This window comes from Pleurodeles waltl, chromosome 5 (genome assembly GCF_031143425.1).
Source record: "Pleurodeles waltl isolate 20211129_DDA chromosome 5, aPleWal1.hap1.20221129, whole genome shotgun sequence".
In the NCBI taxonomy this organism is placed as follows: Eukaryota; Metazoa; Chordata; class Amphibia; order Caudata; family Salamandridae; genus Pleurodeles; species Pleurodeles waltl.
This window is the reverse complement of record NC_090444.1, coordinates 779,071,953-779,098,019: the sequence shown is the minus strand read 5'-3', so window position 1 is coordinate 779,098,019 and position 26,067 is coordinate 779,071,953. Positions and strand designations below refer to the sequence as shown.

At 42.4% G+C, this 26,067-nt stretch overlaps 1 protein-coding gene across 43 annotated transcripts in view; it reads left to right on the top strand.

The window, feature by feature from the left end:
• TRDN (triadin) overlaps nt 1-26,067 on the top strand; it is a 1,868,677-nt gene that overhangs the window by 1,545,193 nt on the left and 297,417 nt on the right. For all 43 annotated transcript variants that reach the window (XM_069234794.1, XM_069234791.1, XM_069234779.1 and 40 more), the window contains one exon: nt 17,772-17,819. In XM_069234794.1, the coding sequence (XP_069090895.1) occupies nt 17,772-17,819 (48 nt within the window). The remainder of the gene's footprint in view (nt 1-17,771; nt 17,820-26,067) is intronic.

The window sequence follows — 26,067 nt, the reverse complement described above, 5'->3', positions numbered from 1 at the left end:
GTCCTCCCACCGTTTCCGACAGTGGGTGCTCTGCCTGCCATAGACACCCAGGGTCCGCACATCATTGGTGAAGGCACATCATAATCCCTTCTTATTATGGGCACTGACCTGCAGAGGTGATACAGACGGGAGGACACCATTACACATACGATCCAGTCTGTCACACATATGGCCCACCAATCCTGTTTCCATCACAACTGGCACACACATCGACCAGCGCACACCACATATGCCACCACATGACATTCCCCCCGATGACATGATGCTTGCACACACATCTCCATGCATCCTTCCCACATGCATCATGCCCAAGGTGTACTCACCTGTTGGTCTGGAGAACCCATACAGCAGTCCGTACTGGGGTAGTACCCCATCCACCAATCAATCCAACTCCTCTGCAGTAAAGGCAAGGACCATTTCCTTGGTCACACTGGCCATGGTAAGTTCCAGACACAGGTCACAGCTGTGTGTTCTCCTGTTGAAGGTCAGTTAACAAGTGAGGAATCAGATAGAAAATGGCGGTCACGTCCGTGGCGGTGTACACAGTCAACGCAGGTGCTGATCCCCATTGGCCATTGACCACTGTCCTCCATAGAGCCCCATATTATTCAATGAGGAATTGCACGGCGGTGCAAGACTGCCTTCCGCCACGATGCCCAACATTGTGCTGGAAGGTGGTCCCTACATACAAGACAGGAGGGCCTGTCCTACATACAGGACAGGCGGTCGCCATTTCATGGTGGTGGACAACGATCAGATTAACCTTAACTGCATCACTGCCTAGATTTGCACATATCTTGCCATTCCCACTGTCCCATAACATAAATGCACTATGTATACAGAGGTGGGGATTCCATTGTTCAAATTGTGACAGCCTACTCACTCTTGTGTCCCTTAGATACCCACCGCTGCGGATGAATGGGAGGAGAAGACAAACCCCATGTACAGACCCCTTTTGGACTTGGCTACACTGGAGGACAGGCACGTTATACATACTTATAGACTGGACAGGACCAATCACAGAGCTGTGTGCCCAATTGGAGCCTGACCTGATATCATCTATCCGTCATCCCACTGGGATCCCCCCTCTTGTGCAAGGGCTATTAGTGCTCCATTTCCCGGCAACTGGTTCTTTCAAAGTGACAGTGGGCTTGGCAGCAGGAATGTCACAGCCAATGTTTCAATCGTGCTGGCAAGGGTTTTGTCTGCCCTGGTGAAACACATGTGCAGCTAAATTGCTTTCCCCCAGGTGGAAGATTTGGCCACTGTGAAGGCAGGATTCTATGCAATGGGGCATACCCCCAATATTATTGGGGCGATTGACAGTGCACATATAACTTTTGTTCTCCCTGCCAGAATAAACAGGTGTTCAGGAATTGTAAGAGTTTCCACTCACTGAATGCGCAAATGGTGTGGCAAGCGGACCAGTACATCTCCTATGTCATTGCCAAGTATCTTTTGTCGGTGCCTTACGCCTTTGTCCTGAGGAATAGCAGCATCTCAAATGTGATGGCCCAACTACAGAGGCGCAGGGTGTGGCTAATAGGTGAGCCACACACTGTATGTCAGTGTATGCCTTCAGGTGTTATCCCCATAGGATTGTGTATGGCTAAATGTTGTCCCTCAATACTTGCAGGTGACTCTGGCTACCCAAACCTCATGTGGCTCCTGACCCCTGTGAGGAATACCAGGACAGGGGCTGAGAACCGTTATAATGAGGCACATGGGTGAACCAGAAGAATAATCGAGAGGACCTTCGGCCTCCTGAAGGCCAGGTTCAGGTGCCTCTATCTGATAGCTGGATCCCTCTGCTACTCACCAGGAAAGGTCTGCCAGATACTAGGGGCATGCTGCATGTTGCACAACCAGGCCCTCAGACAAAATGTGCCTTTTCTGTAGGAGAAGGGGACTGGGGATGTCCCTGTGGTAGCAATGGACCCTGAGGACAGTGAGGATGAGGAGGAAGAGGATGAGGATGAGAACAGGACATCAGTTATACGTCCATACGTCCAATGACCCACAGGTGAGACAGCGGAACTCTGACTATTGATGTTTTCTGTGTGGCTGTACCATGATGGCATTCACTTCCTTTGCATGTCAACTTACTGTCACCTATGGCTTCTCATTTTTCAGATATTGGTGATATGACAACAATCTCCTGATGTGATCACTACAGACAGTTACAGGTCATTATTTGTCTGCTATCACAGTGTTCAGATCATTTGCACTAGATGTGACTGTTGCCACATATGCACATTTTCAACACATAAAACAGTGTCACTCAAATTGTGTTCAAGGGTGTTTATCATTGTGCAAATAAGTGACTGAAAAGTGCAATGGAATGGGGTGATGATGGAGGAAACTCCAGGGTATTGTTCCAGTCTGTTTGTAGCACAGGTCAAGTGTCTAAAGAACCATAGGAAGGGGAGCAAAGGCAGTTCAAAGTGAATAAGGTGACAGGATGGGACACAAGGGGGACAATCAGGAGAGTATCATTTCCTAGTGGAGGTCTTGGACTTGGCAAGTGTCTCTGGCTTCGGCCTGGGCCACAGGGAACATTTGCAGGGTGGTTCACCTTCTGCAGGGGAGGGTGCTGGTGGCCTGTGGTTCCTGTGGCGGGGCCTCCTGTCCACTGGCTGCAGCAGACGTGGTGGGCTGGGCAATAGACTGACTAGCGGCAGGGGCCCCTTGGCTGTGCAGTCCATTCCCTCATGATGTTGGCCATGTCTGCCAGCACCCTTGCTTTGGAGATCATGGTGGTATTGAGGATCAGCAAGTCCTCCCTGATCTCCTGATGGTGTTCCTCCCGCAGCCACGTCTTCTACTGCATGTTGTTCAGGACCTGGGCCCTCGTGTCTGGGGAATGTTGGTAGGCCCCCAGGACATTAGTGAGTGCCTCGTGGAGAGTCAGTTCCCTGGGCCTGTCCTCTCCCTGGTGCATAGGGGCCTCCCAGTTTTCCTGTTGCCCTGTGCCCCTGTCCCCTGAATGACGTGGCAATTGAACCCAGGTCCCTGATTGTTTTGGGGGTGAGGTGTGGACTGGGGTCCCGGTACAGGTGGGCACACTGCTGAATGACGTGTCCTGGGGACAGAGGTGTGGGTACGCTGGGTAGGTACTGTGATGTTGGATACTGACGGGGGATGCTCTGTGGTGGACTGTGAGTGGGCTGGGGTGACCAACTAACCAGTGGTCCCTCATGGGCCAGGTTGTTGATCCAGATCCAGAAATCCAGAGTTACTGTCATCACTGGGGGCATCTTCGGTTGGGGGACTGAATAGTCGTGGTACCTCCTCTCTGCTGACATTGGCTGGAGCACCTGTGGGGATGTAAGTGATGTATTATGCTTCATGTCTGTGACATATTTTACATCCCTATCTTCCCTTCTAACGTTGCTGTTGCCCTGCCACCTTTGAATGTGTATGTTGATGTATTGTGGGATTGTTGGTACCTCCATGCTGTGCTTGCTTTGGTAATGGGTGTCCATGCAGGGCTGGGAGGGCTGTCCATGCATTGGTATGGCATACAGGGTTTGACATTGGGGTTAGTCATTTGCATTGGTGCAGTGTGTGGGATGGAGTGGAGTGATGGGAGTGAGGGTGAGGGTGCGAGATGGCATGCAGGTATGGGGGTGATTAGTGGCAAATGTTGACTTACCAGTGCCAGTCCTCCAGCTACTCTAGTGAGTCCAGCAGGATGCAGTAATGTCACTGTGGTGGTAAGCAGGATTTACCTCTAATGTCATGATGAGGGCCTCAGTCTTGCCAAAGGAAGCCACTGGGGACTCTAAGACTACAAATAAGCTGACATACTCAAAGGCCATCCAGTGTCAGGCCAGTGGCGACCACAATCCAGCGCCACCCAGAGAGAGACGCCATCTCCATACAGGCAGAGGAGGCTCCCTGTAGCGCAAATTCAAGATGATCAGTTAAAGCATCTAAGGCAGAAGCCCCTAACCTAGTAGTACATCCCATGACATGGGCTTTGGATCAACGCTAAATAGCCCTCCTGTCACACTGCCTGGCACACCCAACTAGCACACATTTGGCAAAGCCCAGCTTAACCCAGGCTCCTGAACATACAGGATCCTTGACACCAGCAATCTGTAAAGGAAACAGAGAACAGAGTCCAACAGATCTACAGAGAGACCCCTCAATTGGAGAAATAGCAATGTGGGAGGAGAACTGGCATGTACAAGGTTCAAGGGTCACAGAACAAGCAACAATAGAAATAACTGCACAGTCCCTGAACCCCAGCTCCCCAAGAAGACACACTGGCGAACCCCTTAGCTGGCTGCCATCCCAACTACCCTGAACAGGGGCTCATCATGAAATAGCAAGTCATAATGCAGTAGGAGAGGGCTGCTTCTACAAATGATTTTCATCCCGCAGTATACATCTAGAGGCAATATAGTTATCCTTATTAAAACAAATATGTTAAAACGTCTGCAGCATATTTCATCATTGTTGTTTATCACTAGAGAAGATATAGACAGGGAGAGAGTTGACCATGGTAATATGACATGACACCATCACATCTGTAAAGGTGGTCAATGAACAGAAACAGTTTGCGGACTGGGAGATCCTAGTACGGATGATGGAGAAAGAAAAATATCCACATATCCTACGACATCAGCCCTAAAATATACCCATGAAGGGCATATAAAAGGGGTCAAAGAGGGTTGAAACCCCTTTGACTGTATGAACCTCAATGTTCAGTGTCATTTAGATGCTCAGACAGGAGCCCGACTAGTAACTACTACTTGGAGCAGCACACCCCACAATACACAGGACACCAATAACTGGGGTGGGGTTGCTGAGAACCTTACTCAAAACAACCCGAGTCATTCCTAGCATAATGTATGAAACTATCAACATAGTGACCTGGAATGTGGTCAGAATCACAAAGATCATACGGAACAAGGATGCTCTAGCATTTCTAGTGGAAGCAGATATCGTCTGCCTACAGGAGACATGGGCACTAACACCTACGCTGCTATCTGGATATGACAAATTTCATAAACTGGTCAAAAAGGCACACCTATTTGGGAGACCCTCAGGAGAGATCTTTATATATGTTACTGATTCAATAAGCCTACCTTTTTGGAATTGAACAATACCAAAAGGCCTCACAAGTCCGGTAGGAACCCAGGCGATATTAATTATATTAATTATCAATGTGTACATCAACATCAGTAGAACTGGCATGCTGGTAAAACTAGATCAGCTGATTGATGACTTGGAAAATCACACTCGGCATCACAGGATCACAAAATACTTTGTTGTCCGGTTCTTCATCAATCCTGCCACACTTTACTGAGGCCAATATTGTTACATTAGGGCACTCAATCAGCCAAAGAGGCTTTACACCTCTTGTACACTCTAAAAAACTGTGGCGGACATGGCCATGTTTGAGAAATATATGCAATTGGCTCATTCACTGCTAAAAGACAAGATGCCAGAAAAAATAGATCAAATACCACCCACTGCCCCGCCCCTTAATAAGGAGCAACCAATTGTCCAACAAACCTACCCTTAACCCATAGCACCGGTTACTCCAGGAGAACAAATTGAACTTATCAGCCAACTTGAATCCATAATTGTTTATGCAATCCCCTGCAGTCTGTTGTGCTTACAACAAAAAATAAATTGTTGTTATCTGTCAGCATGAATTAATTAATTTTAACAATCCTGTTTGCACCTTACCCAGTATCTGGCCCATAATACCGGTTCCTCCAGTCCCCATAAACTGGTGGTACAAACTGAACTCAATTGCGAATCAGCAACGGGAAACGTTTATGCTCTGAACAATCCTGATTATTGAATGGAAAAATTTACTGCCTCTTATTTGCTATTATGTATTAACTGCCTTTAATATTTGTCAGCACTTTACCACAAGCTTTTATCTTGAATTGCACAAATTTGTAATGATTTTAAGTAATCATACAACAATTATTCATTCATTCAAATCTTAGTTCTAATTTCCTTACCACTTCTTGGAATTCATTCACTTCTTCTCCATTAACCTACCACCAGCACAAGATGTTTGAATATGACCCTACTTTTAAATCCCAAGGAATTAAGTTTTTTTTTCTTTCAGGTCTGACACAAGCTGCACCAATAGCTCCCAAATATATTTGGAAGGCTCATAACACTAGTTCAATTCAATTGATGGTTGTCCTACTGTCTTTAAAAATTATGCTGCTTGTCTTTTCATGAGAAGGTTGGGTATGCAGAGTTGGGTTCTCAACAACTAAAGATGGCTGTGAACAACAAGATTTTTTTAAGGGATGGTGGTGCTTGTTTTGTGTCTGCCAGGGCCAGCCTATAATCCTTTGTGGCATGCACACAGCTTTATATGCTGGAACCGCCCTATAATCCTAGTACTGTAAACACAGCTTGGTTTACTCCACTCTGCAGGAGAAATGAGTCACAGAACCCTTACCACTAACTCACTCCAACACCTTTAACTAGAACTGAAGGCATGAAATCATCATTCTGGACACTGGCTCATTGGACTTGGTTACTTGCTGGGTTCACATTGTGAAGCAGTGACTCGATCCTATATTTATGTTATGGCAAGTGATGTCAACGAAGCCAGATAGATTGAATAACCATGTACTTTTATTCCAAGCTTAAACAGGAGAGTGTAGTGAGTAAATGACACGTTCTCCAAGTGTTGAACTTGTATCATTTAATCAACCTGTCAAGAGTGACCTTCTCCCTTGCCAGTCTAACACCAACTGGCACCAGAGATTTAATTCCTAACATTATTTCTTGACCTTAGAACGCACGGGCTGATTACAACAATACCCTTAATGTGAAGGTTCCAAACACGACACACCTTGCTTCCTCACATATCAAAACAAACACATTCAATATTTGAATACAAAGGATAACAATCCAAACTGGGATGCCAACTTAAAATATGAAAACATACATTCAAGCTAAACAATGAACTCTGAACATAAGAAAGCAAGGGAAACAAAACACAAGAAATGAACAACTAGTCCCTATGAAGAAAAGGGAAAACTTAGATACTCTATATCAAACACATTTAATAGTACTTTTAAGAAGAAAAATTATCTAGTTCAAGCTAGCTCCCTAATGGAATCTTCATGCTGGTTCTCTTATGTAATCTTTCAGATATGAAGGCAGTCTCCTTTCTCTCATTATCCTGCCTTCCCTTCTACCACTACCATCTCCAGATATACTCTCATCAACCCACTTCTTCTTACCTCACCACCAACAAGATCAAAATTTTACAAGCTATCTGTAGGTTCACCTACATCATCCCCAGTCAACATGAACCCACTACACCCTTCTTCAACGTCATTCAAATCAATTATTGATTAGCCACATGTGCCTCCTCTCTGATACAATGGTACTCTGCGTTTATTCCATTTGGTTCAATTGGTCAACACAACATACATATCACTTACTTATTTGACTTTTAATGGACCGCAGAATTTAAACCATCCACTTCCCACATGTCCATCCTTTACTTTTACCCAATCACCAATTTGTATTCTTGAACGTTTACGCCCCTGTGAAGTCTTCCCTGTAATGTCATCATTTGTTAAATCATCTGTCAACCAACTTGGAACTAGTTTTGTTCTAGCTTTGCGCCCCCTCATAATCTCAAAAGGTGATTTTTCAATATTCTTAAGTGTAGTGGTACAATGGGCCCAAATAGCTCTTGGACTACTACATGTACATCCTTACTCCACCTTACAGCCAATAGAATGGTTCCTCTGATCATGTGATTCATTCCTTCCACAACACCATTGGCTTGAGGGTTATATAGTGCTGTTTGGTTATGTCTGATGCCATGCGCTATCAAAAAATCTCTAATTTCAGCAGACGTTAATTGAGAACCATTATCTGTAATAATGGTATGAGGACAACCTTCCATTCTACACATTTCTTGCTAAATTCTAATGGTGTTCCTTGTAGACACCTCTCTCTTAAACATGATCTCCATCCATTTAGAATACACATCGACCAAGACCAAGGCAAACCTTAAATTGTACCCAACTCCCAGCAAAGGCCCAATAAAGTCCATAGAAACCATGTGCCATCTCCTGGATTTTCAATGTGTCCCATTGCAAACTTTGTTCCAATTTTTAACCTTTTTTCCTTTTCCTTTTCTTTCACTCTCATTTGAGTCAATGTTTAGCCCAAGAGTCTTTCATGCGCCAATTGTATAATTTTTCTTCCTAGGTCTTCTGGCGGCACAAATCTGTCTCCTCTCATCACCACACCTCCGTCACTAACCAACAACTCGTCCAATATTTTCACCTATGATCTCACGGACAAAGCAACTGCGCTCTCTCCTTCCACCCTCAAAAATAATCCTACTCACACTCTGTAAAACTGTATCCTCTGCCATTTCTTGAACCCACTCTGTTTTAGTAAAAACTCCTAAGCCATGCTGTACTGTGTCCTCTAGCCGAGCCACTACCCCTTCCTTTTCCTTGTTTAAAACTGCCTTCCTATTACCAACCTTCCAATCCAGCGAAGAAGCGAAAGGGCATTGACTTGGACATTGCGCCACCCTGGAATGTATTCAACATGGTTCAAGAAGTCCTGTAAGTGAGCCGCCAAACTCACCAACCTTGCGGATCCCTACCAGCTCCTCCTGCAGCTAAAACTTTGATCAATGATTTGTGATCTGTTCTCAGTTAGAAATTTATACCCCACAAACATGTTCTAGAGTACTCTGCTGACCACGCAGCCGCCAATGCTTCTCATTCAATGACTGAGTAATTCCTTTCATTTTCACTCAGCGAGCGCAAGGCAAAGGCCACCGTCCTTTCTATAGCTTTGTGAAGTTAGATAACACAGCACCCACACCAGAAGCACTAGCATCTAAAGTGAGAAAAGTAGGACATGTAATATTAAATGGTACTAACATTTTTGCAGATCACACCTCTTGCTTTATGTCATCAAAACATGCCTCTTGAACCTCAGACCATTGAAAACATGTCCTTTATGCAACAAAATCTTCAACTCTTCTGTTTTGGCTGCACAGTTCTCAATAAATTGTGAACAGTAGTCTATAAGCCCCATAAAAGTCCTTAGTTCATCTTTGTTCTTTGGGCATGGAGACAATTTTATGGCTTCCAAAAGATCTTTTTTTGGCTTAATTCCTTCCCCAGATATTGTGTGGCCCAAGTACTCAATGTCTTTGCTTAAGAATACACACTTCTTTTTGTGGAATGTAAGACCACATTATTGTGAGTTGTTCTCCATTTAAACTCCTTGTCACTCAGGAGGTCAGCGATTAGACTGCCACACTTGTCACCAGAAAATGTAGTAAATAAACAACACGTTCTCCAAGTGCTGAACTTGTTTCCTTTAATCGACCTGCTAAGAATGACCTTCTCCCTTGCCAGTATAACACCAACTGGCAACAGGGGCTTAATTCCTAACATTCTTTCCTGACCTTAGAAACCAAGTGCTGCTTACAATAATAAAGAACCTTGATGTGAAGGTTCCAAGTATGACAGAGAGTCAGTGCCATTCTACACAGCAGTCATCAGCTCTGCCACCCCCTTACATCATAGTGACAATGACTTAACCAGCGAAAACATTCTAATGCTAAAGTAAAATGAACCGCCTATCAATGAGATTACAACAATCCCTTGACCTGAAAATGTTCTCTCTCTGAGAGCCAGTAAAAATAATGTCTTCCTAACCTACAAGGGCAAGAGGCACGAGGGCTGCAGCAGGATCTCTCTGAAAGTGCTTCTGTGGAACTGCTTTTCAGGGAAAGTGTGGAATAGGCACAAGAGCTAGCTACATCAGCCTGGAGAAAAAAAAGACAAAAAGATCAAAGGCAACAGGACTTTTAGCAGCGATGAAGCCTTTTCTTACTTGAAACCATGGCTAATGTCCAATGACACTTCTATGAAAGTTTAGAAACTTTAAGCACACCAGAGAAGATATAGAATTGTTTCAAAAAAGTTCTGAAACTTTTGGCTCATCAACTTTTTCAACTCTATTTGACCAAAGCTTGATGCTAATGCTAGCTGACAAAGATGACACCATGTTGGACAGGATGTCCTAGTACATCTGGCTCAGAGCATTTCCCCACAATTCAAAACTTGGTTGCTACCTTTAAAACAACCAGCTCTGTCTGGTATCAGCTTTCAACTTTTCCCCACTGAAGTATTGTAACCTCAAGAAATATACCATAAGTAAGAAGGTAAACTGTAAGAGTGGCAAATGTGTAATGTATGTCCATTGAAAACATGTCATCTTTGTCGAGGATATATAGGGATGTACCCCTTGGAGCTTATTGCAGCACAGCATGATGCCTCAGTTGAAGCTTCTGGGAGTGCAGCATGGTGCTTCACTTCACAACATTGACGTATCTAACATGTAGCCATGCTTAGCCACTCTGTCCTGCCTTGCTCAAGAACTGGTTTTCGAATCCTAGAAAAATCAACAAAGAAATCTTTTACATTTTAGCATAGAAGTAATTGTCTGAAAATTGTTCATGCTTCCAACTTGCCAAACCTGTGGTTTGTGCTATGTTGAAACAGTAAGCATGTTAACCAATAGGCTTGGAGTATCTAGAGTTCATAATGTAATGAAGTCATAGAATGTATGATGTTAGAGTTAAAATAAGAAGTAGGCATTACTGGGAAGAGCAGGTGCAGAACGGTTTAGCATCTCTGCTGGTGCCATGGCTGGAGCTTGACAAGAATAAATCGTACAATAGGAGATTCATGTCTTGGGTCATTTCCACACTCAACAATTTGGCGACAAGTGGCTCAAACCTAGTGCTGAACCCATGTGTGGCCATCAAAGATAGACAAATGTAAGTGTGTATCTGGGGATGTCCAAAGATCACACAGAAGAGTGATGGAAGTGAAATGATAAGTTTAATAATTGAGTGCCCCAGCCACAGCACATCACAGTACTGGCCACCCTCAGATGCTCTCCCAGTTGTCCAAGTTCTCCTCCTGGAATCTTGGTGGGAGGGACCATTATTATAATGGTCATAGGGGCACCTGGGATGAACCAACACAGTAAATACCAAGATACCACACATCCCCCTTTCATTACTGAAAAAGGTTAGTTACAGATGGTCATAGAGTAAGGGAAAGGGGTGAACAGGGAAAAGAAACAGGAACTTAATTAAGTGCATAAATGAACATAGGAAGATAGTTTTCCATATGTGTAGAACCCCTTATACCACAGCTGTTAACATATAATGGTAAATGAAGGAAAAAAACAATAGCCACTATGCACATATCAGCAAGCAATCTGTAGTTCTTTTTAGTTACAGACTATGGGGGTCATTCTGACCCTGGCGGCCGGTGACCGCCAGGGTCACCGACCACGGGAGCACCGCCAACAGGCTGGCGGTGCTCCCAAGGGCATTCTGACCGCGGCGGTTCAGCCGCGGCCAGAAAGGGTAAACCGGCGGTCTCCCGCCGGTTTACCACTGCCCTACAGAATCCTCCATGGCGGCGGAGCGTGCTCCGCCGCCATGGGGATTCTGACACCCCCTACCGCCATCCTGTTCCAGGATGGCGGTAGGGGGTGCTGCGTGGCCCCTGCAGTGCCCATGCCCATGGCATGGGCACTGCAGGGGCCCCCGTAAGAGGGCCCCACAAAGTATTTCAGTGTCTGCAAAGCAGACACTGAAATACGCGACGGGTGCAACTGCACCCGTCGCACCTTCCCACTACGCCGGCTCAATTCTGAGCCGGCGTCCTCGTGGGAAGGTAGATTTGCCCTGGGCTGGCGGGCGGCCTTTTGGCGGCCGCCCGCCAGCCCAGGGCAAATCTCAAAATACCCTCAGCGGTCTTGCGACCGCGGAGCGGTATTTTGACGGGGGAACATTGGCGGGCGGCCTCCGCCGCCCGCCAATGTTAGAATCACCCCCATAGTCCATTAAATAATTCGGTGGTCGGATGGGTCGTGTTCGTACTCTATAGGGATATCTCCCTGAGATGCACTTTCATGCAATGTTGATGAGTATTCAAAGATTCCATGTGGCTTGTCTTTATTTGATACTACTCTACGAGGAGGGTTGTATGTCCAATTGAGGAAGGGTAGATAAATGCTATCCTCCCTAGATTCCATATTCTGCCATCATAAGTTTTCACGGCATTATGGAACAATTTGACCACTCTCATTGCTTTTGTGAATTTCAAGTCCTTAGCGCTTCCCGTGGGAGCCTTGACCTTTACCCAGTCTCCTATCGTAACCTTATAGTCTTTTAGTTGATTATCTCTGTCATAATCTCCTTTCTCGTCTCCTGTTGTTGGATTTCCTGCTGTCTCCATGACTTTCATGTTTATGTTGACCCATCCTTTTCCCCATTTCACCCATGATGGAAGTAGCTTTGAATGGGGCTTTCTCCCTTTGAGTAGTTCAAAAGGCACTTTCCGAGTGCTTTGTTGTGAAGTGAGGCGGTATTCAACAATTCTTTTGGCTATTTCTGTCTTCCAGTTGAGAGAATTTACCTTTGCGAGCTGAATGATCTCTTTTAAAATTTTGTTGAATCGTTTGATGGCTCCTTGGGCTCCGGGTAGTGTAAAGCTGAACGAAAATGTGTTATGCCATTCTCTTTCAGGTATGTTTGCATTTCAGTTGAGCAGAATTGGACTCCATTGTCCGTTTGTATTGAAGATGGTAATCCTTCTCTGGCAAAAAGTTTGATTATGAATTTTATGACACTGCTGGAGCTGGTGTCGGCTGTGATTTGTATTTCAGGCCATCTTGAGTACAAATCGATTACTACTATGATGTATTGTGTGGCCTGTTCACCTTGTAGAGGCCCAACAATGTCCAGTGCTAGTTCATCCCAGGGGTGTTTCGGTAGTTTGTGCAACTGCACGGGTGGTTTTCTTGTAATTCAAATTTTGTCTCTATCATTGCAAGGTACACACTCCCTTATACATCTTTCAATTTGGATAGTCATACCAGGCCACTAAAAGTCCATTAGTATTTTCTCTTTGGTTTTGGACACTCCAAAATGACCCTTTTGAGCTCTGTTAATAAGTTTCAGTCTTAGATTTCCTGGGGGTATCAGTTTTGTACAAACAGTTGTCATGTTCTGCCAATTAATTTCTCACACACCAAAAATGCCTTCAAATTGTCTTTGATTTGAGTTTTAGATGGCCATTTGCTGTTCAAGTACTGCCTGACCAAAGTCAGATCCTCATCTTCTTTGAGGTTTGTTTTCCATACTGCTTCTGTTATCACCCCCTAAGACATCACACAGACATTTAAGAACACAACATCTTCCTCCTCTGAAAGTTGTTTGTGATCCCCAATACTATTTTTACGGGGGTGATCTGGATAGGCAGCCTGCTGCTTTGTTTTTTACACCTGGGATGTAGTCAACTGTGAATGTGTCCTACTGTAGATTGATTATCCACTTCCTAATATGACTTGATATAGCATCTAGACCTTCCTTCGCAAATATCTCTTTTAGCGGTTTGCAATTAGTTCTGACCTTGAATTCTCTCCCCCAAGTTAAGTTTTCACATTTTTGAAGGGCCTAATATACAGCCAATGTCTCTCTTTCTATCACTGAGTAGTGGGTTCTGCTCCTCTCAGTGACTTCTTCCTCACTATCAATCAGGATGGCGGTAGGGGGTGCTGCGTGGCCCCTGCAGTGCCCATGCCCATGGCATGGGCACTGCAGGGGCCCCCGTAAGAGGGCCCCACAAAGTATTTCAGTGTCTGCAAAGCAGACACTGAAATACGCGACGGGTGCAACTGCACCCGTCGCACCTTCCCACTACGCCGGCTCAATTCTGAGCCGGCGTCCTCGTGGGAAGGTAGATTTGCCCTGGGCTGGCGGGCGGCCTTTTGGTTATCCACTTCCTAATATGACTTGATATAGCATCTAGACCTTCCTTCGCAAATATCTCTTTTAGCGGTTTGCAATTAGTTCTGACCTTGAATTCTCTCCCCCAAGTTAAGTTTTCACATTTTTGAAGGGCCTAATATACAGCCAATGTCTCTCTTTCTATCACTGAGTAGTGGGTTCTGCTCCTCTCAGTGACTTCTTCCTCACTATCAATTTGGGATAGGACAGCTCCCAGACCATTTGTGCTAGCATCAGTAGTCACAATCATTTTCCTCCCTGGTATAAAGGCACTGAGGTTGGGTGCATTTCTAAGACACTGTTTTACATCCTGCAATTCTTTATCACACAAGGAGTCCCACAGAAATTCTGTTTTGGATTTCAAAAACGATCTCATGTGGAATATTCTTTCAGAGAAGTTAGGAATGAATTTACTGTAAAATGCCACCTTCACAAGAAATGTTCGAAGTTCATCTTTGTTTGATGGTGTTGAAAAATCTATTATTGATTTCACAAGATCTTCCTTCGGTTTAATTTCTTTGCCTGCAATTCTGTGTCCTAGGTAGGATACCGCTGGACATGCAAATTGACATTTGTCTGCTCTCACTGTTAAGCCAAATTTCTTAAATCTTTCAAGCACTTGTTCGACCTAACTTGATGTTCCATGTTCTTTGCACCACAAACTAACCCATCATCTTGGTAGCAGAAAACACCTGGAATGTCTGTTAGGATTTCCGTCATAGCTCTCTGGAAGACCGACTATGCTGAAATTAATACAAAAGGCAAACATTTGAATTTATATGCACCCATAGTCATGATAGGTTAGGTCTTAGAATCTGGGTATAATCTGACATGGTAATATGTTGAGGTCAGATCTAGAGTTGAAAAGAAATTTGCTCCTATTAGGGCGGTGAACATTTCTGCAATGATAGGCAGGGGAAATCTGTCTACTACCACTTCTTTGTTCAGTGCATGTAAGTACATGCATAATTTCACTTTACTGTCCACTTTGCGAGCCACAACAATCGGAGCAAGTCACTTCGTTGCTTCAATAGGTTCAATGACATTTTGTTTACAAAGTTTCTCTAACTCAACCTTTACAGCACCTTGAATACTTATCGGTAGTCGTCGGACTTTGGAAACAACTAGGATTGCACTCTGCTTCAGCCTTATTTTGTGAATGTATGTTTTGAGGCATCCCAGTTTCACAGTGAAAACTTGTGGAAATGTATTTACAAAGTAATTTTCGTGCACTACTTGGATTTTGATTTGTGGTGATGCAGTAGGGTCGAAGATAACTCCTTCGTTTTTTTTAACTGGGCAGCTTAAAATGTTGTCACCGCTTTCTGCTACATACACTTTGGTTTGTGTTTCTATTCCCCCATATTGAATAGTTCCCCAAACATATCCTTTTATGACTATTGGCTGATCCCCATATCCTCCAGGTTGTATGTCCATTTCATATAACTTTACTTTGTTTGCAAAAGGTCTATGAAATACCTGGTCAGAAATGATTGTTAGACGTGAACATGAATCAAACATTGCTTCAACATCAGTGTTAATTATTTTTATGATGTCTTTGGGATTACCTTTGCCTGCGTCGTTCACTTGGAACACAACTTCATCATAAACCTAAGATACTTTGATAGTGTTATTTCTTTTATCATTTTTCCTATATCTACAACATTCAACAAAATGTCCTTTCTTGCTACACCCTTTACATACTGCCCTCCATGCTGGGCACTCTCTCCAGTTAGCCATGTGACCTGTCACTCCGCATCTGAAACACTGTCCTCAAAACCCTTTATTGGATGTATTATGAGTTTCTTTTTTCTTCTCTCTCACCACATTTAGTTCTGCTTTATTCTCAGGTGTCACACTCTTACTCACAATTTTAAGTTCTTTCACACAAAATAACATATGTTCTACCTGTTTTGATACTACTAGTACTTCATTAAGGGGAGGTCATCCTTGAGCCATAGTAACTCTCGGACCCTCTCTATGTAGCTTGTTCATAGAAATTGGTAGCAAATTTGCTCTTCCAAAGTTGCACCAAGTTTACAGGACACAGCCAATCGCCTTAGCTCAGACACAAAGTCCTCTATGTTCTCCTACTACCTCTGTGAGCATTTGCCACAATGATACCTCTCTAAAATTGTACTAATCCTGGGTAGGAATTGTTTATCTAGCATCTTTATACTTATTTCATATGCATTCAAATCATTTTCCTCGTCATCTGACAAATCTGGAAGATGTTCTAAGATCTCCTGTCCTTCAACTCCCAGGCAGTGTGCTAATAGTGCAACTTTTCTCTTAACATATAAGTTAGGACTACACACTATAAGGTAATTATTAAAAACTTTTTCCACTTACTCCATGTCATTGTTGGTTCCACTGGGGTGTTTAAGAAGAATGGAGGTTGTGTGATGTTTTGCATGGTGGAAGACCATTAGTCTGTTATGCAGTTAGATGCCATTCTAGTTATGTGCTTAATAATCTTATCTAATGGCTCCACTCCATGTGTACTAAGCTATACCACACTATATATGCACCTCCAAACTTGTATGTTATTCATTTTCATCTCATCACCTGTTTTAAAATATACATATTGATTACATTTATTTGCGCTTTGGCTGAATATTTTGTTATAAAATACTGAAGTATTAAATACAAACACAGCATATATAATTGTAGTATAATTATAAGGGTGCCCTCAATCTTATCAGTTGGTAAATTTGCATATCACAACTATTGTTGACTAGGCAAACATTTCTTTTCTTTGTACTCTGAACATTTCTAGTGTGTGGATCACTGTTTATCCATATGTGTACCACTGAATTTTTTAAGTGTGTCGACCACTGTATTTCAAGTGAGTCGATCACTGCACCTCTTTAGGACCCACTGTTTCAATATGCTTGCATCAAATACAGAGGTCTATTTAAACCTCTTATATTATTTTCTTGCTGCCTGACTCCCTTCAAGTTTGTCCACTAGATGGCGCTGATAGCATACAGGATATATTTGGTGCAAGGATGTCTGCATTGTGGGGGTGATTATTTTTGTGCAGGATGGCACACCAGCCATGCTAGGTGGTTTTGTGTGTCCTTGTAAATATGGGATGGCACACTGCGCCACCAGAGCATCAAATAAAATGACACTCCAGGGTCGCAGTGTGCGCAGATAGGGCCTTGTAAATAAGGCCCCTATTGTTTAACTGTATTTTTTGATGTTTTGTTAAATCTATCATGCACTATTATCCCTGACAAAGGTCCTCCTCCTTGTGCTAAGATAAAAATGGTAGGCTTCTGATTAGACACAGCAGCCTGTTTTACTCTAGCATCTGGATTGTTTGGAGTTGTTTGACCTCCTCAGGGTTCACCAACGAAGACCGGGATCTCTCGCTCCTAATTTCAACAGATTTATAAATGCAGGAGTGACTTAAAATACTCTAAGCAATCAGTTAGGACTTTTGTGGCAGTCAGCAAGGTAGAACTAAGCGGCAAAGACCAGTAAATACATGGTAACACAAATTATTCAACCTGTCGACAATATATGTCTGAATATACTCTGACTATGTGAGATGGAAAGATAGTTGACTGAGTTACATGCTTGCCACTCAGGTGTGAGTGTAACCTTGCCACTCAGGTGTGAGTGTAACCTTGCCACTCAGGTGTGAGTGTAACCTGCAAGAAACAGTTCTATTTCTGGAAGGGATTTTGGGTTGATAATATCGGCACCTCTAAGCTTTGTGATAATAATGTCATCCTCTTGTAATCAATGTTAGCAAGGCATAGATATAAAACATTTGATATAATATATGAGATGTACTTGTTGAAACGTAGCTAGCTGGTTGGAAGATTAATTAGCTATAAATTATGTTCAGTGATTACTACCCAATGCTTTTCACTTCATTTTATTGATTGCTTTTGTTTTGTAGACCAAGAAACACAGATGCATAAGAAGGAAATTCAACCTAAAAAACCTGGTAGGACATTTTCATGTTACCACATATTCATCTTTTTGTAACACCATCAACTTCATCTAATGTCAACTGTTTGCAGTGACCAGTGCCCTTTTCCAGCAGGAGGGAGGTGCAGTATTCTGAAAATTCAGAGTATGTGCAGCTAAGCCTTTTTGCAGCTACGACGCGGTGATTTGTTCCAATGTGGTACCATGACGTTTGCAAAATCAGTGTGAGAAAGCTCCTGCCATGAACTTGATGCTGCAACAATCCCACCTTTGTGTTCTTATCTTCAAATGAGTAGTTTTAAAAGAAAGCGAATGTAGTAGTAAGCGAACCAGAGAGGCAGGTAGTGACTTATTGAATGAGCACGTAAATGAGTGAGCGTACCTAATGAGTGTGATCTTCAAAGATAAGTCTCAAGGCATCAGGTTATGTACTCTAATACGATTATAATGAATGCAGTTGGATACAATGTAAAAAACACTTTTTGTTTACAAGAAGCCTTACAGAAGATCACTGTTGTGTGTGTGTTTTTGTGTGTGTATGAATTACACACACACACACATATATGCACATTACATAGCAGGGGTTGTCACTGTGTAGTTAGAAGTAGGACACAGAATTAGGAAAAAAAAAATTGTTCTGGCGATAACTTTTGCCCCTTGGACACATCTTTACCAAGCTTTCCAAAAACCAGCTTTATCTACCTCAGTGCCATCCTGTAAAGTTTTTTGGGTGAGCCTTCAAGAGCGGGTGAGAAAAAAGGGGATCCTAAAATGTGTTTTCCCTTTGCAATTTCCCATATGAACTTTAGACATTGCTACTGCCAAAATGACTGTATGGAATTATACAAAATTTGGCAGAAAGCTAAATCTGTTCTGCCACTTGAGAGAAATTAAGCTTCAAAATGTATAGGCAACTAATGACGAGGTACTTCTGAGGGAGTGTCAAGGGAGTACAAAGGAAAAAACAGCAATTGAAGCATTCTTACTGGTTGGTCTCACAGGACTGGGGCCAGTCCTGCGTGACCATCTGCTGCAATTTGCTAGCCACAACATGAAGAGTAATGTTGCAACTGTCATTTTAGGATTGGGTCCCTGTTCCTGAATATTTAAAAATATTAAAACAAAACAACTGCGAAAGGTGCAGGTTAGGGGTACCCTGACCCCCTGGCTCTGTGTGGGGGTCAAAGTGAAAAATATTTTTTCTTCATGTTGCTGTGGACCTGCTGTACTCTCAATGAAGTACTAAGGGTACTAAGAGAAAAAAAATAAAATGAAGCAAGACCCCATTACTGAGCACTGTGATTGGTTGGCCGTAACATGAAAATATAAACGTTGGTGGTTGGTGTAATATATAGCAATTAAAATTACTTGATGCTAAAAAAATAGAAATTCACAGAAAAAAACAAAGGTTACAGGAATGGTATAGTTAGGAAATAGAACAAAGGTTACACGGAAGTTACAGTAAGATTCTGAATTTACATACAAAACCATAGAAATTCATCACTTATATTTATTGTCAGCTCAAGTAACTATAACTCGTGCCCTAATGTAACTATAACTTGCTCCTTCGCCATGCACTGCTATGCCACATATTACATCACTCATTACATCTGTGATAACATCATTCATAATATCACTTTAACATCTGCTGTAAAATTATTGATGAGAAAACTGTTAGGACCTAGTTTCCATAGAAAATTTGTTTTTTGACTTTGCTATATCTTTGGCGCCACTTGACAAATCTTCAATATATTTTCCCAAAAAAATCTTACATGGGTCTTATTGTGCATAGAAAGTTTTGGGTGATCCGTCAGGTGGGGGCTGAGAAAAATAAAGTGAGTTTCCCATGTCAACTTTCATAAACTCTTTAGACATGTCTGCATCTCAAACCCCTAGATAGAATTACACCGAATTTGGCAGAAAGGTAACTTTTGGTCTGGAGATCATGCTTTATGTTATTTGACATAAATCTGTTCAGTAAAGGAAATCTAACTTTGTATATCTAGAAGTGCTGACATTTCATTAACTGCCAGCACCTCAACCAGTGTTGGCAGCCATTTGGAGCATGGATTCAGGTGACTACCCCCCAAAAAAGCAAAAAAGAGGGGCAGAGCAATACCCAAGTCCCCTTGCCTTGCTCCAAGTGTGGCGAGCTTCTGCCAGAACTCAAGGAGGCTGCTGTCTGTTCCTTGGCCACCTGCCATCTGGTAGTTCGGATCCGCCCCTCAACAAGAGCGCTGGCACCTCAGACGCTACAGCTAATGATGTCCTGAGGGTTCGGTCGCATTGACCCCTTATCATAAAGTTCCAGCCAGTCTGACCCTGCAGTGGGATCCATGAAAAAGTGGAACTTGTCCTCTGCTTGTATTCTCAGATTGACCTGGAAGAGCAAAGAGTAAAGTAACCCCAGCTCATGAAGCTTCTTCTTCACCGCAGTGAACAAGGCCCTCTGGAAGGTAAAGTCAGGATAGGGAGTGACTATAACATTCTCTACCATGAAGGGGCACCTCACAGTGGGTGGTGGGCACTTGCTTAAATGCACCAAGCTGCTGGCAGTCCAGGGGCCCCAGAGCCAGTGCACCAATGTCAGGTGGGGTGGCCAAGAAAGTCTGGGGGATCACTGGCCGACGGGGAGCTCACGTGGCAAGCTACTCACAGCATAGTGGTTAGCTCCACCCCCCGGTTCTGTCAACAATTTACGTAGAAAGCTGTCTTCAATTCTCCAAACTAAGGGCCAGATGTATCAAGCATTTTTGTATTCGTAAACGGTGCGAATGCCCGTTTGCGCATGCAAAAATGCCTTTCAGTATTTATGAAAGGCATTCGGAATGCAAATTTAAGGAATCGCTAAAACAGCGATTCCTTATATTTGCAAGCCTGTTTAGGGAATCGCAAATTGCGGTTCTCTAAATAAGAAATCGCAAATAAGGAATCCTTATTTGCGATTTCTAAACCACATGTAACAAGCAATTCCTTAATGCGAATTGAGCATTAAGGAATCGCTATTACCACCAAGTTGAACTTGGGGGTAACCATGTGCAAATTTTAAAAATGCATTAAAAATGCATTTTTAAAATCGACATGTAACGCACACATGCCCCTTTGGCATGTGTATGGCTTACATGTCCTTAAAAAACGTATTGGGGTGCAGCAGAGAGGGCCTTAGCCCCCCAGCACCCTGGGGTTCGCATTTCCCAAATTTGCGAATTCCAGTTGGGAAATGCAAAAAATTCGCAAATATGGGCCTACAGGCCCATAGGTGTGCATGGGGCCGGTATTGTAATTTGTGATTCGGTAATAGCATTTGCGATTTTTAAGAAATCGCTATTACCAAATCGCAAATATGATAAATTGCATTTTGCGATTCAGAAATAGCGATTTCTTAAAAATCGCTATTTCCGAATCACAAATGCCTTTTTTGATACATCTGGCCCTAAAAGATAGTAAGTATGTCCACAAACACCAGCTCCAAATAAGTCAATTTCAGAACATTATGCATGATAAATGTAAATAAGTTCCTTCACAGGCCTATAGTTGAGTCTTGATGCACATCTAAAGACTGTGTCAACAGCGCTCTGGAATTGTAAAGAGACATAACATCCAGTGGGTGAGGCCAGTTTAGTTCTTCATCAAAGGTGATGCCCAAATAGCAAATCTTTCCACCCTATATATCAAGAAGGTCCTTGGTTTTTCTAGGACCTGAAGCCATAGTCTCAAACCCATATGTTACATTAGTGCGGACAGTTGGGAGGAACATTTCAGAACAATATTCGTCATGTTACAGAAAACTCGCTATGGATGCGGTTGAGGTTTTCAATGCATATATGTCATCTGCCCGTGCCTTTAGTCAGTCAACCTCTGTGAGGAAACTGATGCCATGAACAAATACACTTCCAGGAAAGCTCCTGGACCTGATCGAGTTCCAGCTGATATTTTTAAAGCTTATGTGGAGCTGTGGTAGACTCTAGTGATTAATGAGTTTTATGCAATAATAACTGGCCCACTTCCATACTTCTGAAAAGAGGTAATCATTGTACCCATTTTTAAAAAGGGAGAACAAAACATTCTTCTTGTTATTGCCCACATTTTTTACTTAATTTCTCCTCTAAAATGCTTGGCCATGTTTTATTGTCCAGTTTGGAGAAATTGGCCTAGGATAATAACATCATTGCTGATGTTCAATATGGTTTTCACATGGGTTTGGGGTTGAGTGAGCTGTGTCTTAACTTGTCTCTGATCTTAGGAAATTATGTGAAGACCATAGGAAGTGCCATTCATATTACTTTTATGGACCTCTCCTGTTCCATTGACACTGTAAACTGTGCCAGACTGTGGGACTTGCTAAGGTCCTCGGGGGTCAAACAAGTATTGCTTGATTTCCTATGCTGCCCTTTATGAATGTTCACTACTCCCATGATGGAGATTTCACCTCACGTCTTAAACCTTTTTGGAGAGTCTGGCGTTCCTATTTTTATTTTATGTAAATCGCCTTGATGACAACCTAATAACTTGCGGCAAGGACATGCTCTAAATTGGAAAGCAACCTACCCCAGTCCTCTTATTTGCAGACAATGTTGTTCTTATTTCAGGAACAGCAAACGGGCTACAGTTTTGTACAATGGGCTTTCCTCCTTTTTGAATCTGTTTGACTTAGGGATAAATATGTTAAAGCCTTCCAGCTCTCTGTAAAATATGGTGTAATTCCACTTAGCAGTTATTGCAGTATCACTGTTCAATTTTCCAATGTAAAAATTACTGAGGAAAATGTATCCTGAGAATCCCACTTTTTCTCAGTCCCTGCTTGATTGATCACATCAAAACTTTCCAAGAAAGGGCTTGAGATGAATGAGAATTTGTGTTTGTAATGGTTTGTGAAGATTCATCAAACAATGTCAAAGTTATTAGCAAACCAAAAATGTTTTTCCTATCCAAACACAGACCTAATTGTAACTACCCAGTGATGACCCCACTGAAAATATACGCACACAAACACACACATATATTCAATAAAATAAGGTTAAAACTTAGTTAGATTAAGGAAAACCTATTTTCTCTATACAAACCAACTTTAAACTATAAAAACATAAAACATTCTAGAGTTATAGGTATAAATTTTATTTACAACTTATAGATCACCTTAAAATTATCATAAGTACCTCGATCCACTTTTTTTTCAACTTGCTAACTATAACTCGCCACTCTACCATGCACTGTTGTGACAAATAATATCATTTGAGAAGTTATAAGTGTTGTTATGAATGCTATGACTTCATATGCTATAAGTGAGGTAGTACGCAAGGGTATATAGCAGTGCATGGAAAAGGCATCAGTTATAATTGTTGTAGTGTGGCAAGTGTAATGACAAAAGTGTGTTCGGAGGTGTGCAACTTATAGTAATTTGAAGGTAGTGCATAAATAATAAACTGAAGTAATGATACTAACTTTACAATTTTTTATGTTTGTGTGTTTTAGGCTGGATTTATATAGAACAAATACTCACTGTATTCCTAACTCTACGTTATCCAGCATTTCCAGCAGCTCCCTGCATGCGGGAGTAATACCAGCTCCCCCAGGAGTCTGGAGCTGGTTGGGATTGCAGGGGCCTTAAGGCTCCTCCCTATTGTCCCTGATTCTGCAGTTCAACCTTGAAAAGTTATCTGATGAAGGCGTTTGAGGAACTGTTACACTGGCAAAGTTACAGGCACAAAAGGTCACTGGCGACCTCTGTTTCCTTTATGCAGCTGCAGTGTAGGAGATGCACTGTACATATACCCAGTGATATAGCACTTACTAATTAGCCAGTAGAAAGTACTCAAGTTGGGTAGACATTCTGCACAAATTGTGGTCACTTTTTGGATAAATACACTGGGTAAGATTCATTCTGGCATGATGCTCATTTCGCAGAAATCAAACATCGTTGGCAAGCAATTACAGATACAAACAAAGCAGATGCTTAAGTTGAAGCTCCACTTCTGTAAAGTTCTAATCATCCTAATTTCTTGCACACGTTCAAGGCAAAGCAGGTGTTTTTTCTCTACAGTTCCATCTTCAAAAGTTATCTGTAATTCTTGATTCAGGTATTTGCATCCTTGCTTTTTTAGAGCACAGTGTCTCATGTAGTGACTGTGATTAATGGTTTCATTCTTTTCATGTGCTGCTGGAACCAGAGATCATATTCTCCCTTTTAAAAACTACACATATGTAAAATGGCTAAGAAGCTCCACCCTTTTAGCCCCACCCCATATACATTAGTAGTATGCAAAGTCTTCCTGCCATTTTCCCAGGGTGATGGACAGCTTACTAAAAGAACCTATCAGTGTGTTTTCTGCCAATTTTAAAGATGCGTTCTTGATGCACAGGAATTTGATCACCAAACAAAGAAGTACTTCATGAGTGGTGTGGGGTTGAATGGTTATAGGGCAGGTTCAGGCTAGGCCCTGCATCCAACCCCTGCTGTGCATGACTAAAGGCTGTGCATGGCATGGGATTCAGTGATTTTAGGGGTTGGCTGCAGGCCAGGTACTGCGGCTTATCCCCGCAACGCACTGCTGAAAGCCGAGTTGGCGCAGGAGTGGGTTTTTATAGTGGTGTGGCTGCAGGACCTGTGACCAACCCCTACTGTGCACAGCCAAAAGCTGTGCACATTGGTGTTTAGATTAATGGAAAGTAATTCAAATTACTCAACTTTAAAAAAACATGCACATTCACCAAAATACCAAAGGTTCCAGGGACATTACAGTTAGGAAATATAATTTTAAAAAATAGATATTTACTTAAAAAACAAAGATTACAGGGATGTTAAAGTTAGGTTCTGAATTTACTCACACAATACCATAGAAACTCAGCAATTATAGTTGTCTCATGTAACTATAACTCGTGCCCTTAGGTAACTATAACTTGCGTCCTCACAGTTCACTGCTAATTACCACAGATATTACACTCATGACATCTTTTATAACATCATAAAAATATCAATGTGACATTAGTAGTCAAATAATTCAATGTGAAAACTGTGCATGGTGGGGGCGCGAGTTATAGTTACCATAGGTGTGAGTTACAGTTACTTGAGATAACCATACCTATAAGTGCTGCACAATTTTCCCATCTATAATTTCATTGCAAATGTTGCAGTGATGGTACCAATGATGTCACAGAATATGTCATGACTAATGTAATATGTGTGGTAATTAGCAATGCATGGGAAGGGCGCGAGTTATAGTTACCTTAAAGGCACAAGATATAGTTTCTTGTGATAAATATAACTATAATTACTGAATTTCTATAGTTTTGTGTGTGTGTAAAATCTGAACCTAACTACAATGCCCCTGTAACCTTTGTTTTTTGATGAATTTCTAAGGTTTTCATGATTACATTTTCAAACTATAACATCTCTGTAACCATTGTTTTTTCCATTAAATTTCTAGGGTGTTTTAATGCTGCCAATCCCCACATGTAGCCAACCCATGCTGTTGGTCTGTGAGTGTATATGTGAGTGACTGTATAGGTGTGTGAGTAGTTGTGTAGGTCTGTGACTTGGTGTGGTAGTGGTTTTGTGAGTCGGTGAGTGGGTGTGTGAGTGACTGTGTGAGTGGATATATGAGTGGATGTGTGGGTCTGCGAGTAGGTGTGCGACTGGTTTTGTATGTCTGTGACTGGATGTCTGAGTGGCTGTACAGGGTTGTGAATGGGTGTGTGAGTGGTTCTTTTGGTGTGTAGGTGTATGTGTGAGGGACTGTGTGGGTCTGTGACTGGGTTTGGTATGGGTTTTGTGAGTCTGTGAGGCGGTATGTGAGTGCGTGGAAAGGTGTGTGAGTGGGTCTGGGAGTGAGTGTATTTTGTATTTAATTAAGGTCTGGATCTTTTTGGACCGAAGGCTAGTTTTCTGCCAGATTTGGTGTAATTCCATCCAGCAGTTCGGGCTGTAGTCTTGTCTTAAATCTCTATTGTAAATTTCATAGGGGAAATGTATTTTGTGACCCCCCCTTTTACATGGCCCCCACGTGATGAATCACCTGACACGTTTCAGACAGCAGGTGAAGTAAGTAGCAAGCTAGTTTTGAAAATGTTATGAAACTTCATCAAATGTTTTCAAAGTTATTAGCAAAACAAAAAATGCTTTTCCTATGGAAACTAGGTCCTAACTGTTACTATCTACTAGCGTCTGCCACTAGGCTATATATATGTATATAGCCTAGTGGCAGACACCACTAAGTAGTAATACTTAGTTATTACCTACTGGCAGTCTCCAGTAGGTAGTTATAATT